Source organism: Pyrgilauda ruficollis, unplaced genomic scaffold, assembly GCF_017590135.1.
Source record: "Pyrgilauda ruficollis isolate IOZ18807 unplaced genomic scaffold, ASM1759013v1 scaffold23, whole genome shotgun sequence".
NCBI lineage: Eukaryota > Metazoa > Chordata > Aves > Passeriformes > Passeridae > Pyrgilauda > Pyrgilauda ruficollis.
In genome coordinates, this window is record NW_024522539.1 from 5205207 (window position 1) to 5224287 (window position 19081).

The following is a 19081-nucleotide window of genomic DNA, read 5'->3' on the forward strand; positions in this document are numbered from 1 at the left end:
GGCTGGTGAGGGGGCAGCCCCTGGGGGATCCAGGGTCCCATCCCATCACTCTGATGGGCAGCAGCTCAAGTGCCACCACCTGGGGCCTGGGGTGGGTTTCCAGCCCCACTTCTGCTCTGCCTGCCCATCCCCTGGCCTTTGGCACTGTCTTGGGCTCTGAGTGTTTGGGGTGAGCCAGGACCAGCTGTCCGGGAGCAGCCACCACTGCAGAGTGATGTTTTTCACCAAAAACGGGCTTTTTGCTGGGAACCGGCTCCCTCTAGAGGGTCTGCCCCAGTGTAAAGCACAGCCCTGTCCCCTCACTGGGGTGGGTGCAAGGCAGGGCTGGGGGAGACACCTGGCATCAGAGTGCTCACATCCTTACCTGCCTGCTTAAATCAAAAACATTTAAAAGTCACTGGCCTCAGGTAGATTCACCCAGGCACGTAACAGCCAGCCCAGCTCCTGCAGCCCCTGTGCCTCCCTGCAGCTGAGCCCCATGGCTGACAGCCAGTCACTCTTTCCATTAGGAAATCCATTTTTCAGGAGCATATAACTCAGCTGTGAAATTTCACTCTTGGCTGAAAGTTGGCTCAGCAGCAGAGACTGGGAAGGGCTGGACCCAGTGGCTACAGGTGTGAAAAGTGCTTTTTACAATGAGCTTTTATAACTTGGGAGGAATGGCTCCAATCCCTGCTCTGTGTGGGCCCCTGTGTGAGCAGTGGAGGGTAAAGACCAAACCAAAGCAGCCACTGGATGCCATCACATCCCACCTGGGAGAGGCACATCCTGCCCAGGAGGGGCTGGGGACAGAGAGGAGAACTCACCAATGCAGCAGGAGCAATACTTCTCCTAGACAAAGGGGAATTCTCCCCAGAAAAGGTAAAAAAGAAATTTACACATCCTCATAAACACATAATCATCAGTATCATCCCACTGAAATCCTGGTGGATCTGGGTTAGAGAATGTACAGCTCCTTCTGATCAGGTGGAAATTCCTATCTGAAGAAGCTTCCAAGTCTCTATCCCCACAGACTGTGAAACTATGTAAAAACAGCCATCAGAACATAGTTATTCCTGCACAGTGAAAATATCCATGGTGGCTTGCCTGTGGCTGGCAGGAAAGGGCCCTGTCATCCCAAACCAGCCCCCAGACCTGCCACGGGACCCCCAGAGACACCACACTGGGGCCCTTCTGAAAATCTCAGTAACACTTTTTAATATACAAGAATCAAAAGTACAGCAGTTTTACAATGTAGGAAAATTTCATACATACTATATAAACAACATATTTACATCAGAAATCACTAGGACAGTGGCATTTCTTTCACAAATATAAATTAATATTAATTACTGTTTTTAGTCAACAGGTTTAAAAGTCCGTAAATTTACAGTAAGAGTCCTTCTCTCCCCAGAGGGGAGGCAGAGGTGGGGAGGAAACGGGTGAAAGCAGAAAAATATTTTTGTGTGGATCACAAACCATTCACACAAGGACTTCAGCACTCAGTTCTGTGTCCATTTTGGTTGGGACCACATCACCTGTCCCCACAGCAAGTTTTGGTCTGCAGGATTTCCACCATGTGAACTCACAACTTTACCATTTCCAAAGAGGTCAGGCTGAATTTTTTTTTTTTTTTTTAATTGAACCCCAGCAAGTTACTGCTTTTTTCTGCCAAGAGTCTGGAGGGAATCCCACAGCTGGTTAGGAAGGAAGAGCTGTACCAGTGCTGACACAAACACCACAGTTTTGTGGAAGTTTATGGCTGTGGATGTGTCCCCTCTGATCCCACTCACGTCCCCGTGACTGTGTTGGGTTGTGGTCCCTATGCTGAGGGGACATAAAATGCAGAAGTGTGTGTGTGTGTGTGTGTGTGTGTGCTCAGGGAAGACTTTCTCCCAAATCTCCTTCTCCAGCTTCACTAAAGCCAAACCCAGCAAAGACTCACCCATCATGAGTGGACGTGATGTGACTTCAACGTCAGGCTAAAGTGACAATGGGGACAGCTCTCCAGTGGATATGGGTAAAGCCTTTGCTGTTGCACAAGAAGGAAATCCCAACCAACCTCGTGCCTGGAACCTGGGATAAGCAGAAACCCCCACACCTCGACAGAGAAAATGCCTCCTGCTGGGATCCAAAGTTTTCCTGCACCAGCCCTCACACTGGTTGCCAGTATTGCCTTTGCTACACGAGTATGGCACAAACTTCCCACCGTGACAGCACCGTGACAAAAACAGCAATTCTCTTTGCCCTTCTGAGGCTGTCTCCATTTTCACATTAAAAGCTAATACCTCTGAAAAGAAAGGACCTCTTTGTTGAATACCACAGCCTGCAATCACAGCTTAGTGGGAAACACCACGGAAACGTGCTCTCTCCACACCTCCCACCCCTCCGAGGGGGACTGTGGAAGACTTGCCTTCACCTCACCCTGCACAGGTAAACACGAGTTTAACACTTGATCAGGGCAGCAAGTGCCCCACAGGAAACAAAACTGCCCTGAATTCGGTGGAAATCTTGCAACGTAAAAGCAAAAGGGGAACAAAACACTTCCCGTGTGTCCCCTTAGAGCAGCGGGATGGGGAGGAGTGATGGCAGCAGATTTCCAGGGATATACTGCATGGAGGAATATTAGTGTCAGTTTGCACGTGCCTTCCAAGGCACTGGCTGGAGTCAGGAAGCCAGCCCTGAACACCCATCTGCCCTCAGTCTTATGGGGAAGGGACATCACAGCTTATTAGAGTCAAATACTGGCATCTTAATAAGAGGCCCAGCTTCTGTGCCCTGCCAAACAGGAGGCTGGAACTGCCCGGTCTTTAATACTGAGCTCAGGGTGGTGATGCAGCCCCAGACACCACGCTCGGGGCAGCCTTTGTGGTCTCCAGGGAGCTCCAACCTGAAAAATAATCACCCAAGGTGCTTCTGGCCAGCAGGATGTGCACAACCAACCCCTCTCACCACGCCAAGTGTCCAGGCTGGACACTGGTTTGCATCAAATACTGTGGTTTGAATACTTGGAGTGTTTGCCCTGAAGTCCACTGAGCTGGGCTGCACATTCCTCTTTTCCCTCTGCCATGCTGGGCTTTAAGACATTTGCTCCAAGGATCTTTACAGATCAGTCCTGAATTCCTCATTCTGTCCCTGCTCACTGAGGTGCTAAGTCCTCAGGTTCATTTCCAATTTAGACAAACCAAAGGTCTCTAAGTGCAGGTACTTTTAGCAATTCAGAGTCACTGCTGACTGCTGGAAAGGTGGCAGGAAGGTGACCATTCCCTGAACAGTGATCACTCCACTGGATTCCTACTTCACTTCGTTCTACCATCCCCTATCCTTCAGTTACAGTAAAGGTTTGTGATCACTGCTTTGTGAAGCAAAGAGAGAAGTGATTTGCCCGAAGACCAGATTCTTTAGTGGCAGGAAGATTAGGAGTTCCAGTATCCCCAGAGCCATCTTTTGATCTTGCACCTCCTAGCTACCATCTGTTAGTTCCTGGACCACCCAAGCCAGACGAGAAGAGTTTTGTTATGAATTCCTGAGCCCTGTACACTGGGAAATACTGTTCTCACCCCAATTTCTTTCCTGGTGGTTAGAAGTGAACTCAGCCTTTGCTAAGGATGTTGGCCCTTTTTTTCCCAGCTCCCACTTACCCCCAGAGTCAAGATTTGCCAGTTCCAGCTCTGGAGATGGGAGGAAGATCCCCCCACCTCTTCTGTTGCAGGGGACACAACAGCAATCAAAGCAGAGCCAGTTTCTTGAAATGGATAAAGACATGAAAATGATAACATGGCCAGAAAAGTGATGCATTGTCACCAGCATGGCTCCAGCTCCTTTGGAGTCATTCTGCAGGGACATCAAGTCCCTCTTTCAACCAAGTTTGGCTGCTGAGGGACTTTCCTGTCCCTCCTTGAACATATCCTCCCATTGCCCCATGCTGGTGACACACAAATCCCAGCCCAACCAGTTTATCCCCAACCCCAAAGCAGCATCTGTCACGTAACATCAAGTCAGAGCAGGCACACAGCCTTCTGCACCATCCTAAGCAGCATCAATCTGCCTTCTCCTTCTGAGGAAACACCGGCTGGGGAAAACTCCCTTGGGTCCATTGGACTGAGGAAAACAAAATCAAAACAACAAACGAGGCAGCAAGGCTGGTTCCATGACAGAACAGTTCAATGGTAAAAAAGGGGAAAGGAAATGGGAATCTAAACCAGAATCAAGAACTAGGGAAAATCTTCCTCCACCCACTCCCCCAAAATCCTCCTTGACCCAGCCAGATGATAGCAGCATGTTCAGAGTTTCTCGTTGCTGGCCTGGAGAAAGCAGCCACCGTCGCACCAACCCCAGGGTTCCAGACGCGCACTTCGCCCTCTCAGTCGCCTTACGCTTTCCGAATGTTCCAGTTATAATCTGGATTGTTTTTCTGTTCCAATGACCTATCCAGAGGTGACCTGTGATCAAGAGGTGACTTGGAATCGTGGGGGGATTTCTGAGAGGGGGGCGAGCGAGGGTCCGACACGGCAGGGTGGGATGGAGGGAGGGGCTGTTTGTAATCCCCCAGTTTGTCTGTGTGGAAGGACCGGTAGTGGTCCGAAGGTCCTTGGCCATGGTAGCCCATGGGTGGCCTGTGGTCAGACATCCGCCGGAAATCCTGCTGGTGGTAGTTCTGAGGCCTGAAGTCGTCGGACCGTCGACGTTTGGAATCGTGGTGGTGCCTGTGGAGAGAAAAATGGATGGAGATCAGCTCCCCAAGCCCGCTGAGGCGAGGGCAATGTCTTAGGTGGGAAATGGGTGTGTGTATTCTATTCCTATCAGTGGAGTGGTTATTATTTACATTTTCCATTTCAGGGGAGGCTCCTGCCTTCCTCAGCAGACCCCTGTCGCTCCAAACCGCGGCAGGCCATCGCTCACCTGTCGTAGTAGTCGCGGTGGCCCCTGTGGTCTCGGTCGCTGTTGTACTGCTCGTAGGGCCTCTTGCGGGACAGGTTGTTTGGTCTGTAGTTCCCGGAGCTGCGGTGGGGATCCCCCCGCGAGCGCCGCTCCCCGTAGTGGTGGTCCTTGTACCAGTGCTGCTCGTACTGGTGGTGCCGCTCCCCGCCCCACATCTGGTTGCTGTTGCCGCCGTAGTTGAACTTTCGATCCCTCTGCCAGTCTCCTCGGTCTGCCACGAGCAAAGAGTCTCTTTAGTGCTTTGGTTTAAGCCCATCTGTTTCCCTGAATTCTCCAAGAAATAATACCTATTGACATACCTTTAGCTTTCTCCTCCCTAAACTATGTTGGCCCAATTTTATTCTTTGAATTTTGTTGCCACATTTCTCTTCACAGAGAAAAGCAAGGCACAATTCTTCCCAAGAATATTTCTGAGATTCACAATCTCTGAACATTTTCTCTGAATGTTTTCTTTCAGAGAAAGAAAACACAATTCTTGTCTCGTTTGCTGTACCTGTGTTGTGCCAAAGTAGAATACAATATAAAATTTATTTACCCAAAGTGAAGATGTTTTGTTCCCTTGGCCTATCGCGGCCAAGAATGTGTGTGTGTGTGTCAGGACTGTCTACTGACAGTCATGAAACAATCACAAAATGAATGCAAAGTACTGTGCAGTTGTGTGCAGAGTAAATACTTAACAGATTCAGTTTAGGTGAAATGTATATAATATAGTATAATAAAGTAATTAATTAGCCTTCAGATAAACTAGAATCCTCCTCGTCATTCTCTCCCCTTCCTCAGGGATCGCCCATGCAGTAATAGAATTTCTTTACCACTATTTCTTTGTCAACCCAAACCATTCCATTATTCTGTGATTCTGTAGGCTGAGTGGACCAGAAACCACAAGATTTCACGGGTTAAGTAGGAGGCAAATGGCACATCCATCCACAAAAAAGCCAGGAGCTTCTGACTACCATTTCAAAATATCCTAGACCAGCTAAGGAAAACAAAATGATCCCTCACCTTCTCCACAGCTTGATGTGATCCTGGTCAGTGTAGGCTTTAAGGCACTCAGAGATGCGATCACCGATTTTCAGCAGGCAGTTGCGTGTGTGCTCCAGCTGTTCTTGAACTGTCAGTCCCTTATCAGGCTTATCAAGTTGCTTCAGTGCTTTTTTGACTGGTCTCATCCTTTCCTTGCACTTGAAAGAGCAACAGAGAGTTGAAAGTGATTAATTTGGCAGAAGGCTCTACATCATTGCCCCGTTAATCGAAAAGAAGCTCGTTTAGCTTTATCTGGCCATTAGGCAAGGAGAAATCAGCTATAAAATAGGAAATTGTTAGACAAGCTGCAGACAATAATCAGTAAAAGACAAGAGTCTCCCCACCTCCACCGCCCCTGCCTTTTAGGAGGGAACAATTTGCTTTGCAGGCAGGAACCACACATAGTTTGCCCCTGCACGGATCCCAGGGCAGGCAGGGCAGTGTATCCAAGCCTCCACACACTGAACCAGCCACCCCAGCTGAAAGACTGCTCAGTTCAATTCTGTGCAATCCCATCTTTGGTCACTTTAATGCTTGCTTTTACCAAAACTAGCAGACATGAAATGAAAGCACCGTGTTTTTCGGCCTGGGCACATCAACACTGTGCACAGATAGGAAATCAGACAGGTTTTTTGACTGCCTGCCGGGATCTTTTGTACACCAGAGAAGGAAAGTTAAAGACAACCCCACAGGACCTATGACAAATACAGAGATTTGCATTGAGAGAACTGATTTTAAGAAGTGGTATTCCAGCCAAGGAGAATCTGCCATGACAACTTTTACTAAAAGGCAATTTTTACAATGAGCCCTGTGGGCATGTTTGCTGTGAGAGCATTTACACAGCTCTGCACCTCCGTCAAGGTCACCCTCAAAACTCTCCTACATTTCCTTGCCTGAAAGAGCTTCACTGGCTCCTTGGCTTCTACAAGAGAGGGAATATAAGGCTGCAGGGTGTTCTGTAACCCAGGGCTGCCAGCTGAGCAGGGGAAGTCACCAGCTGAAGCAGAGAGCCCCTGTGCATGCTCTGCTGACAGGCTACCAGCTGGCAGCACTGGTGGGCAGCTCTTGTCCAGGGCTGTCCTGCCCTCCTCTCAGATCAGCCAGAGGAAACCCCTGTGGGGCATAAGGAGGGGGTTCACACCCCAACACCTAAAACACATCCTTGGATGACATCTGAGCAAACCTTGGCTGCCTCGCCAGGCTCTCGGCACTGCCCTCCCATTTCCCAAGGAAAATACTCACTATGCTGAATGTTTCTTGGTCCAGATCATCATCCTCGTCTTCTCCAATGGGAATTGGCTCGCTCCCTGCAGTGATGTGGACAGGACCCTGTGATCTCTTCCCTTTACTTCCAGATTTGGCCTCACCACCTTTAGGCTTTACAAGGACAAATTACACACATCACGCAATGAGCCAGAATGGAGGATCCCCAGTGACCCAGCTAACAACCTCCACACTATTGTTACTGGCAGTTGCTAAACCTGGGCACTGTTCCTACAACTTTCCTCCCAAAATCTCCAACTGTTGAGCTGCAATGGCTCTGTTTAGCTTTATGTCATCCATGAGGGAGCAGGGAGAAGTCAGAGCCAACAGTTTGGACACGAATATGATATTCACACTCATGGGGAGAAACCAATGTTGAAGACTTGGAAGAGAGGTTAAAATAAAGAGTATCTCTCCCTCACAAAGGACTCAGGGTAGTCTCATGTCTACAAGGATCTACAACTTTTTGTGATACCACTAGTTCTCAAATCATGGCCTGTTCATGTACATTTTTACCTATATGACTTCCTTGCAATGAAAGTCACACCAAAAATCACTGGAAAGCAAACTTTCCCCTACATAGGCAACAAAACTTCTTTTTTGCACTTATGACCTCAGTGTCAAAAGACACTGGGCATGTAGTACATACCTGTTTCTTGGACAGGTACTTCAGGTCATTATTATGGAAGCTTTTACCCCCCTTCCAATTTGCACCCAGCCTCAGGGCAGCTGTACCCAAAATTCAAGAGACATTTGAGCCTCCAGCATACCAGTGATGTTGAAACACTCATTCTGTTGAGTCCTGAACAGTGACAATGACAACTTACAGTCTTGATGGTGTGGACACTTGGGTCATTTGGGTGAGTTTAAATTAAAGGGCAATACAGACAAGGACCTGCCAACCCTGTGATAAATCACAGCTGGACAGAACTTTGATCTGAGTGCTCCAGGCTCTTTCCTTAGCATCAGCTCTGTGGCCATATCCATGCCACAGGGACAGCTGTACTTTAAAGGCAGCCTGACAAAATCTCTTCCATTTTGGTCGCATTCCACAAAGCTTTAGGACATATCGCCTTTTCTACTTTTTATGGCAATTCAGAAGGGCTGAAAAAGGGATACCCCCTCATCTCACAGGGCCTTTAATGAATCCTAAGTCTCACAGATGTCCTGCTCAGGGACTTCCCTATCATGCTGCTCCTGAAAGTATCACATACCTTCTCTTTCTTGTCTTTTGTCTTCTTTTTCTCTTTATCGCTTTCCTTTTCTTTCTTAGAGGATGTCTGTTTTTCCTTGTTCTCTTTGTTCTCTTTCTTCTTCTGTTTCTTTTTCACTGGGCTCTTGTCCAAGCCATCCTCCTAGAACATCAGTCACAGCACAAAGTTGGAGTCCCTCACCTCATGTACATTTTCTTCCATAAAACATCCTTAAAACGCAGGCAACTTTTGAGGTCCATCCAGATTTACCCTCACACCTCTTTAAGCAGACATCGAGCCTTGCTCAAGCAGCTGCCATCCCCCCAAAGGTGACAAAAGGGTATGAAAACCAGACCAGCCCCACTCTGTGACAAGCTGGCAAGCTGCAGAGCAGCCCTGCTCTCCTGTGCCAGCTGCACTCCAGAACGATCAGCCCCTGAGGTAGATACTGATCAGCACACGAACAAAAAACCTCAGACTACAAGCCAAACCACTCAAAGACTGAACATTTTCTAAGCAACAGCATGACCTTGGTAAACTCCAGCTTCACCACGGGCTGACATGCCCAAAAGGAGAGGGAAACAATTCTTCTTTCTCTCCTTTATAAGGGCAACAGGCTTTGTCCTGAGACAACCTTTCCCCTGAGTCAATGTGTGGATGTTTGTGGCCATTCTGGGATGCCCCAAATCCCTTAAAGCACTGAGCTAAAAGAATAGGTGGGAAAGGTCCTTCTTTCACACCAATAGCTGTATGGGTGGTTTTGTGAGTTTGCCAGTCCTGTGGGAATTCACTCTTAGTGCCTCTGACTCCTGGGGGCTTTGCTGGGAATGCTTCCCAAGGTGAGGTTGGGCAGTAACAGCACAGCTCAAGGAAACCTGGAAAAGCCACTGTTCACCAAGGCTGACTCACCTTGACTTCACCTTCTTCTGACTGGTTGTCTGAGTGCCGAGGAGAGGAGAGTTCATTCCCATGCTCATCTTTGACTTTGGGAGCCTTGTTCTCTTTCTTCACTCGTGGTTTCCTCTTCTTTAGCTTGCCCTGGTAAAAATATAGAACAAGTCAGGGAAAGCAAATAGCTACAGCTATTTCCTGGGGACATTTCCCATCTCCTGAGCATTGTGCAAACAGCTGCAGATCCTGCAGGCTGGCAGGAAAACTGATGAGCCCAATTCCTTCAGTAACAGCAGTAATAACCTGCCCCTTATTAATTATCATTTAAAAGAGAAATATCACAATTCAATCAGAAAATAAGTTCATATTCCTTCATAGAAATGATGTCTGGTGACCTGGGAATATCAGCCAACCACTCTCCCTGAAACCCTCAGAATCAAGCAGCCACATCTCACCTCTTCCCCATCTTTCATGTTTTCTTTCTTGTCCAGATCTTTTTTCAACAGTTTCAGCAGATAATCAACTCGGGTCTGGAGCTGTTTTCCCTGAGGTTTCTTATCTGTCTCAACTGGTAGAATCTTTGATAAAGCAGAAAAAAAAAATAAAATATATATATATATATACACCCATAGGCACAAAGCTTGACAAAAGATTTTCACATTAGCAGCAGCCCTTCCAGGCCCAGCAAAGGGCAGCAGATGCTGCACCTTCTGGGGGAACAAGAAGGCTCAATCCTTCCTTCCCCCTCTCAGACTGTCCCTGTCTGTCCAAAGGCAAAGCTCCTAGCAAGCAAGCATCCCTCCCCTTGGAATACTGCAGAAGATAAAGGATCCCAAGGCTTGCTAAGCCTTGCAAGCTAGCTAAATTCTCTTGAAGAAAAAAGTCCTTTACAAGCTATATTTGGGACCTTGAGTTGCAAAACTGAGTCCACTTGCCGTGACACCTCAGATTTGTTTGTGACAGCTTGGTCACAGCAGCCCAGTCACTCTGGTAACCTGAGACATTGCTACAGCAGGGCACAGATGCACAATTTTGAGTGGAAAACAAGGCTGAAAGGTGACACTTTGTGGAGGAAATAGCTCAGCTTGCCAGCTAGGTTTGCTTCATACTTCACTGGAAAATGGGTGGCGCGTTTCAGGCAGCTGTTTCCATTGCAAAACGCCTTTCTGAGCTCCACACATGGAGGGCTCTCAGGCAGAGCCTGATCTTTGCTAAAAGCACCAGCAGGGATGTCAGGGGAATGCTGCACGCTGGCAGCAAAGCTGGTGTGGAGACTCCCAGTGCTCCTCAGCCCCGTGCTGCAGTTTCCACACTCTTTCCACCACACTGACACAAGGAATGGTGGATTATTTTTAACCCAGATCATTTCAACATGGTGCCTGTAAACTGTTCTTGTGGGGATGACTGAGGAAGAGAGGAACTAGATGGAGGCTTTCCAGCTGGCTGTGCTGCCATTCCCAGTCGTGTAACCATACCCTCAAAGCTAACACGGAACAGCCTTGACATAAGCAATGTCAAATCTGTGAAAAATTATTTCCACTGAGAAATTCACACTCAGCTTCTTGTGAGATGCTCAAGAAAACATCAAGTCACAGCCTCTTCCATCCTGTGCACAGAACCACACATGTCAGCACTGCCATTTTCTGCCTGCATCAATTCAGTGTGGTTCACCTGGTACTGCCCACCAAATGACACAACTCTGCTTTCCATCGAGCATGCAACATTCCATGAAGGCCACTGTTTTCCTCATTATTATTGATCACGGTTTTTGGAGTAGTTACCAACATAAACATCTGTTTCTGGAGTAAATGAGGTGTGTTTGCTATGAGCACTGCAATGGACCCAATGGAAGCAGCAAGCAAAGCCACCTACCTTATCAGACAACTTCAACTCCGGATCTGTTTTAATTAGCTCCCAGTTTCCATAACCATGCTCGTAAATTCCCACTAACAAGCGAGAATCCTCCTCCACTCCCCAGTCTACATCAAAATGAGCAGCTTTGACGCGGCACGTCAGGCGGTACCTAAAGGCATTTCAAACACGAGCTACTTTTAATGCTGTGGAGGATAAAGCAAATCCACACATCCAGGCTATTCTCTTTCCACTACAAAATCCAAATTCCCTGAGCCTCTTTCTGCATTGCCTACTTAGCCAAACTCACTTCTTCCTTTCCTCTGGGTCCGAGGGAATGGATTTGTGCAGCATTTCAAACTCCTCTTCGTGCTGGATGATGGATTTCACATTGACTTGGACACCAGAAATCTTGATGGTAGGACCTCGTCTCTTTCCAGGTCCTTTCCCTGCTCAGTAATAAAACACAGCAATTAAGAGAACTCTTACAGAAGGAAGTGTCTCTGTAAAATGGCTTCACAGACAGTGATCAAGACCTTGCCTGCAACCTCTTATTTAAACATAATGCTGAAAATACAAATTTTCTTCCACTAACTCACTTAGATCTGCAATTTGAACACCTCCCAGTACCATTTTCTTAAAAATACTTCTAAATACACTGGAGCTGTTGATTCTGCAGTCTTGGTCAGCTGCAACAGGCAGAGACCCAGCAGGAAATCCATCCCTGACTCTGTATGTCCAAACAAACAGCAAAGAACAGCCAGAGAGTGGGTGGTGATTCCAGCTCTGGGAATTGCTAACTGTGGACCCAGCTTTACCATAGAGTACACAGCACCAGTTTGATTTCCAGTCCCAGGAGCAGTTAAAATAAGATCTGCTTCGCTTTGTGGCCCAGCATTCAATGAGCTGGTCACTTCAGCCTCTCCCCACAAAAACTCATGTCCAGCAGAAGCCAACAGACCCAAGTGGCACTGTCCAATCTGAGCAGAAAGCTCAGGGGCTCCTTTCTGTGGGTGAGAGGTGCCTGGCAGAGATGGGGTTGTTTGAATGTGTTCTTGTTCATTGCTTCTAAGTCACAGTGTGGCCTCCCTGTCTGGCACAGGAATGGTTTCCTCACAAGCTCCATGGAACACTCCCAAAACCACCCTAACAGCAGCACACAACCCCCTTGCCTACCTTCTGCTGGATTTTCCTTCAGCTGCTCCTCATATTCCTGCATTGCTGACACACAGCTGTTGTGGATGAGCTCCCCTAAACGCTTCAGGTCAGCCACAGACTTGTCCACCAGCTCAGCATCCCGGGCAATGCACTCCAACCTGGGGAACAGGGAGAGTTTTGTGTGTGATACAGCAGTTCTTCTCTCAATCACTTCCTATTCAATTGTTTCACAGCTCAATGCTGTACAAATGTGAATGTATAAAACATGCATGAGTTGAGTTCATGCAGGAAATAACCCAGTCTTTGTCTTTTTTTGGTCTAACAGCTGCAGTGCAGATGTAGAGAAACAGATCCAATCCTCTGGATTTTTTAGTACCAAAGCAAAGGTGAGAACTGTGTATCTTGGGGACAACAGGGACCCTCTGTGACTGTCCAGTATTCCCTCAGGCTTTTCCAGTTCCCCACTAACTCCATTTGATGGTCCAAAGCTGCCATCTGCTGTCTCTTTTGCCTGCCTGAAGTCAGGAACATCAAGACTCACATGAAAGCCTTGTGTTTCATACCAGGAGAGTAGAACCAGCTGAAAAAGCACTAAATTTCTCCTATAACACATTCAGGGAACTCTGACCCAGCCCTGAGACCTTTCCTGAGCCAGCACAGGGCCAGGGCCCTGCAGATCCATATTTAAGGATGGTGCCTCTCTTTGTTTCCCTTCGGGAGGGACAGAGCATGGAAAGATGCTCCAAATTCAGTCCTGAGGCTAACGTGTACAGAGAAGCTTGGCAAGTATTTTGGGTAGCATTTGTTTTTCTGACAGCTGCTCCCTCTCCTTTCTGGGCAGAGTGGGAATGCCCCAAGGGCAGGACTGTGCCAGCAGGACCCTGCTGTGTCACAGCCTGGCACCACGACTGCTCCAGCTGGTTTTTGGCCAGCACTCATCAGTGCCCATCAACAGAGACACCAGGGAGTGTCCAGCAGTGCTTGGGGTCTGATGGCAGGGCAGCAAGGCTTGTGCTGTCTGTGCAGGCTGTGTCAAACACCCAGAGCAATGTGTGCCTGGCTGTGCTCAAAGTACAATGTGCCTCCATGATTCCCCTCTGGAGCAGGGCCAGGCTGGGACTCACCGTTCAAGAGGCAATCCAAACTTCTTGTAAGCCTTGATAAACCTAAGGAGAAAAAAAAAAATTTAAAAAACTAAACTAGCTGCCATAAAAAGTAGGTCCAATATCACAAATGTCCTTGAATATATTAATTACAGCCTGTCACATTATCACCCTTGCATTCCCCACTGATCAGCTCAGCATCCTTCAGAACTGGGAAGCCTCATCCATTAGCCCCCACAAAGAGTTTTGTGACCTTGGCTGAAGAAGAACACAACATTATTATGAATGTTGAGTGTTTGACAGATGAGGGGTAAAAAAAAAAGGAGAGTGGTAACTGTAGGGCAAAAAAAAAAAAAATTGAAGAAAGCATTGGCTCACACCATGTTGGTAATTATTAACTTCATTTTTCCAGGAAGAAAAGAGGCATTAAATCAATGTCATTAGTAATTTTAAAGCTTGGGCTGTAAATGTAGCAACCCATCACAGAAGAGCCAAATGTGGTTCAATCCATCCCAGAGGTTTGCAGATGAGGTTTGCTATTTATTTTCATGTCTTATTTTTATTGTGAAAATCCCTGCTGTGGCTAACACATCTTTAGAGCAAGAGTTGCTGCAATCAAACATTGCCTTGAGCTGGGAGTAGACACAATGGCTACAACTACAGGTTATTTTTAAAATTAATTAATGTTCTGCCTTCTTATTTTCATTTTGTATTCTTTCAGCTCCTTTCTCCTACATCACAATAACCTAAATGGCTGTTGTATTGCATATTGTAACATGTCCTTCCTGCTCCAGGGTTTTAAGATGGTTATGGGGCAGCTATCACAGCCCAAAAACTCTGTTATCTCCTGCTTAAAAATACACCAGCTCAGAGATAGAGAGTTAAGGAAAACTCACAACTCCCTCTCTTCCATCTTTGGCTGAACATCTGGGTAGAGCTGTAAGACAAAGATCTCTGGGAAAGACTCAAGAATTAGAAGATAGGAGAAGAAAACAATGCTCTGAAATTCAGTCTCCAGCTGACATCAGAGACTGACACACTCGGATCGACAGGACCAGTGCTTCTCATGAGGTCATTTTGCCAGAGCCTGCCTTTCACTGAGAGCTTAAATCAGCAGGATGACTGCCAGAAAAGTGTCAGCAAGGCCAGAGCCCTTGGCTTCTCCAGATCTGCAGCTCATGGCACCTAAGACCTCACATGTTATACAGCATTAGCTCCATCCACTTGGCCCACAAAGGGCAGTTACAGCAGGGATTAATTTTAGGAAGGTACCAGTCACTGTGTCCTAACTAAAGACAATCCAGTCCATTCTGCACTGACCTGAATGTTAAGGTCATCAGCTGGGATCAAGCTGAATTATATAAAGGTGCCAGTGAACCAGCTCTGCCTAACAACTGACGTGCTTACGGGTGAACACATCCTGGATTAATCTGGGATTTTCTTCACCTGCATGGGATTTCTATATTTGTCTTCTGAACTGTCTCTTGTGCCCAGCACTGACCTCCTGATTTCAGCATCAGTAAACCCTTCCACAGTGTCTTTTCTAACACTCCGAGGGCGTCCCCTGCGCTTGGGTCTCTTCTCGTCGTCGGTATCGTCGGTCTCGCTTTCTGACCCAGACGATCTCTGCAGCCTTCTCTTGGTCTCTGCATCAGATTCGCTGTCATTTGTCTGAGCCTGCAGGTAGCAGAGAAACAGCAGGACAGTTAACAACTGCTCATCTAACCAGCTAACAACCTTTTCTGTCCCTCCTGCACTGGCACTATCTAATGGACTGTAAACCACCTGAGCATCCATGCCTGAAGGTGCAGGAGCCCATGTGACCAGCCCAGAGAGGCTGCACACCCTCTGCAGTTCCCAGCTGGCTGAGGCTGTGGTGGTCATCCTCCTTTTACAGCCACCAGTTTCACAACTGCATTTTGATCTACTAAGAGATGTTAAAATATTGATTTCCATGGGTTTGTGCCACAGTCCCTTGGACTATTTTGAAAACCAGGACACCTCAGAAACCAATGTGGATTCATCCAATATGAATGATCCTTCTCTGTGTTTTTCACATCAATGTTTTTCCCCAGAGCTCACCCCATATAACAGTTCTAACCCCTTAAAGTCCCACACCCCAGCAGAGCATCCTCTCACAGTCAGCTTTCTTTTGGATTGGGGTAGATCCCATTATATAAAGAAGAACTTGGGAAGACACCATCTCTTTTGCTCCTCAGGATCCAGATTTAGGCAAGAGCCACCCAGGGAGCTAGAGAACCCAAGGAAAAGAGACAGCCAAAAAATGGCAAAATCTGCAGCAAAATCCAATACAATTGGGTACTTTGCTTTGTGGTCACTACAGATTCTTTTGATTTTGTCTGCTAATGTGAGATGAGTCGCACCAAGTCCAGTCTGGGCCCTCAGGCTGCATCCCAAACCATTGCTCCAATGCACAGTTCCAACAAGAGGTCACTGTGCTACCTCTGTGCTATATTCCCAACCAACTCTGGAGGAGGGAGAGATGCTTAGATGGCAAGGAGGCCCTGAGCATTGTCTCTGGCAGCTCTCTCCTCCAGCCTCTCATCCCCTCAAGATGGGCTGTACCTTTTTCGTTGAGCTCCGGATTCGAGGCAGCATGTAGATTTCCTCCAATTCTTTCTGCCTTTCTTCCTCCTCCACCTTTTTCCTCTGCTCTTCTGGAATGATATCATCCCAATCCTTCTGGGACCGCTCATCCAGCTCTGTCTCTTCCTCCTCCATGGTTGCAAAGTTGGCAACCTTTTACAAGCAAAGGAGAAGTTTTAGCAATTCCCTCCCCTGGCAGAAGCACCCCAGAGCTGTCTGCTAAGCCTCAACTTCTTCTCCACAGGAATTCTGCCAACACTTCCATAACTACTCCATAATTGATCCCTATGCCACTACATTCCTGGCTCCTTGCCTCGTCTTTGGACTAACAGCTTTTGAGGAAGTACGTGCAGTTTAAGAAGTACTGCTGAGTATTTGTAAATTATTGGGTTTGTTTCCAAATTTGGTAAATTCTGCATTTTATTCACAGCCTTCAAAACCACTTTCCTGATATTAAATGAATACCTACCTCAGGGGTGTTGGAACTGGATGATCTCTAAGCTCCCTTCCAACCCAAACCATTCTGTGACTCTGAGATCTCTGCGAGGTGCTCCTGCCTGTTACTGACCTCACCTCCATGGCGTGGTGTGGGGAGCCACACTGCCACACCCCAGTGCAGAGCCTGGGGTCCATACCTTGAACTGTGAGAGCAGCTCGTCGGTGGCACTGGTGGACACCTCATTCTCCCGGGTTTCAGCCAGACGCAGAATCTCATCGATGTCCATCTCCTGCCAGTCAGGGAGAAGGAGGGATAAAGCAGAGGGTGCCAGGCACAGCAGGAAGTAAGAGGCTTTGAGAACAGGCTCGTGTGCTGATATGAGCTAAATAAAGTGCAAATATCTGCAGGGTGTCATCCCAGAGGGCAGGGATGAACTATCTCAAGTGGTACAACGAAGTACAAATAAGGTGACAGAACAGAAGGAAAGGACCACGAAGGCTGAACAGTGGGGAAAATTTCCAGGCAGAGATGTATGAACTGTAGACTGTTTCCCTGGGGAGAAACTCTGCTGCTTGGGCCATTAAGAGAATTGGTCAAAACACTCAATGCTAAACTGTCAAGCAATGTTGCACTGAGGCAGAAGAGAGCAACCTGTTTATTGCACTGTGCTGACTCCTGCCTCGCTCAGAACCACCAAAAAAGGGTGCTGGGCAAGTGCTCAGAAGAGGCAGGGAGAGGAGCCTTCAGCAGGCTGTGCTATCATTAGCTAATAACCCTCAGAAGGCAAGGGACTCCCTGGGTGACCATTAATATTTAATCCCTAACAACAAGGCTCTCCTCAACCCCTGATCCCCCAATCCCAGACTCTGCTTCCAGCTTCTCCAGACTCCAACACGTCCTATTCACCAACTTGCTCTCATGTACAGGGCAAGAACAAAGCAGGAGCAACCACACACAGTCCTTCCTGCAGACCTGGAGAGCACTACAAACTGCTGTGTGATTTCAATTTCAAACTACCTGAGGCTCTGACTCTTCCCCTTCAAGCTCCTTGAAAAGATCTTCAGCTCCAAACTTCAAAATAGCTGTCAGCTCCTCTTTATTGAAGGGATTTGAGCTGCAAGAAGAAAAGAAGGAAAAGGTGCTTTGAGCTGTTCAGTCAGAACTGCTACAGCACAAAACCATACCAAAGTTTTTCCTAATTGAAGCGAGGAGTAAGTTTTCTACCCAGCACTATAAAAAGCTTTGTTATTATTCTCTTTCCTGCTCCAGCACACACAAAGACTGCAATGGGAACCACCTCCATCTACTGGGGGAAATGAAGAGAAACTGAGGTCACTGCTAAAATGCAGCCATTGCACAGCCAGGTTCCCCTCAGACCAGGATGATCTCTGGGTGAGAGACAGAAGCAAAAACTAATTTTAAATTTCTGATGTATCCAAATTAATGGCTAAGCAAAAACTAATTTTAAATTTCTGATCATCTTTATCTTATGTATCCAAATTAATGGCAGCAGAAGCCAAATCAGTGGAAGCTGCCATGATTTATTAGCCTTCTGCCCTGTACCCTATCAAATAAATACTGGGAAATGCCAGCAGGGGAAGCTGGTTATGCCACGTGCTCCAGACATTTCTGCCTCCTGACACAGCCACGTACTTGGATCTCCCAGAGTTGTTGTCCAGAACAGTCCGGCCAGTGGTGTCCATACGCTGGATAACCAAATGATCCAGCACCATTTTCTTCTTGGCTCTCTCAATGATCTCCTCCTCCACTGTCCCCTTGGTGACCAGGCGGTAAATATTCACCTGAGAGGCAAAAAGAGACCACAGCTATTTACTGGACAGGCTCTGCTGGTACAGCAATGCATCCCTCAGCTGTTTTCACTGGGCTGCTGACATTGTCTCTTCATGTATAGATGTGCTTTTTCAGAAGAAAAACAATCACATTCTCTCTGTACCTCAGGAGATCCAGTTAAAATCAGGATGGTTAACACAGATCCTGTAGTGTGCCTAAGCACAGAGCAAAAATCTTCTGAAACAATCACTCTAAATTCAAACCAGCACCAAACTAGCTTTTCACATATCTAATAACCCCTAGTAAAGGTGGATGTTCTACTTTGTTTACTTGTTCAGGACAAGAAAGAACAGAGTCCACTAGAATTAGGCTGAGAAGTGCAATGCCATGGGTTGGGTTCTGGGTATGCTCAAAACCAACAGGAAGACTTGGCACCTGGCAAATCTGGGCTGCTTTTTGTCTCCTACTTTTTAAACGAGATTCCCTCAGGCAGCACTCTCTGGAGCAAGGACTGGGACCAAAAGCCCGTGTTTTCAGAAGCTTTGGTGAGGTGAGAAGATGTTTAGGTGCACACACTGAAGGCACAGTGAAAACAACCCAGGCAGCTCTGCTGACCTGCTTCTTCTGTCCAATCCGATGAGCTCGGGCCTGAGCCTGAAGATCATTTTGGGGGTTCCAGTCCGAGTCAAAGATAACAACAGTATCAGCAGAGGCCAAATTAATTCCCAACCCTCCAGCTCTTGTTGACAACAAGAAACAGAAGTCCTGGGAAGGAAAAAATAAAAAGCATCCATGAGTTAACCGGTTAAATGTGGGCATAATATAGCAGTGGTGACTCAAAA

At 47.3% G+C, this 19081-nt stretch overlaps 1 protein-coding gene across 1 annotated transcript in view; it reads right to left on the reverse strand.

The window, feature by feature from the left end:
• Positions 1–4351: 4351 nt before the first annotated feature.
• CHD2 (chromodomain helicase DNA binding protein 2) overlaps positions 4352–19081 on the reverse strand; it is a 51252-nt gene continuing 36522 nt past the window's right edge. The window contains exons 21-38 of the mRNA XM_041468910.1: positions 18855–19004; positions 18102–18250; positions 17466–17562; positions 16645–16737; positions 15989–16162; positions 14904–15079; positions 13424–13465; positions 12318–12457; positions 11452–11590; positions 11163–11313; positions 9746–9868; positions 9309–9437; positions 8421–8561; positions 7186–7320; positions 5923–6101; positions 5456–5484; positions 4882–5131; positions 4352–4685 (exon numbers count right to left, since the gene is read on the reverse strand). Of these exons, the coding sequence (XP_041324844.1) occupies positions 4352–4685; positions 4882–5131; positions 5456–5484; positions 5923–6101; positions 7186–7320; positions 8421–8561; positions 9309–9437; positions 9746–9868; positions 11163–11313; positions 11452–11590; positions 12318–12457; positions 13424–13465; positions 14904–15079; positions 15989–16162; positions 16645–16737; positions 17466–17562; positions 18102–18250; positions 18855–19004 (2631 nt within the window). The remainder of the gene's footprint in view (positions 4686–4881; positions 5132–5455; positions 5485–5922; positions 6102–7185; positions 7321–8420; positions 8562–9308; positions 9438–9745; positions 9869–11162; positions 11314–11451; positions 11591–12317; positions 12458–13423; positions 13466–14903; positions 15080–15988; positions 16163–16644; positions 16738–17465; positions 17563–18101; positions 18251–18854; positions 19005–19081) is intronic.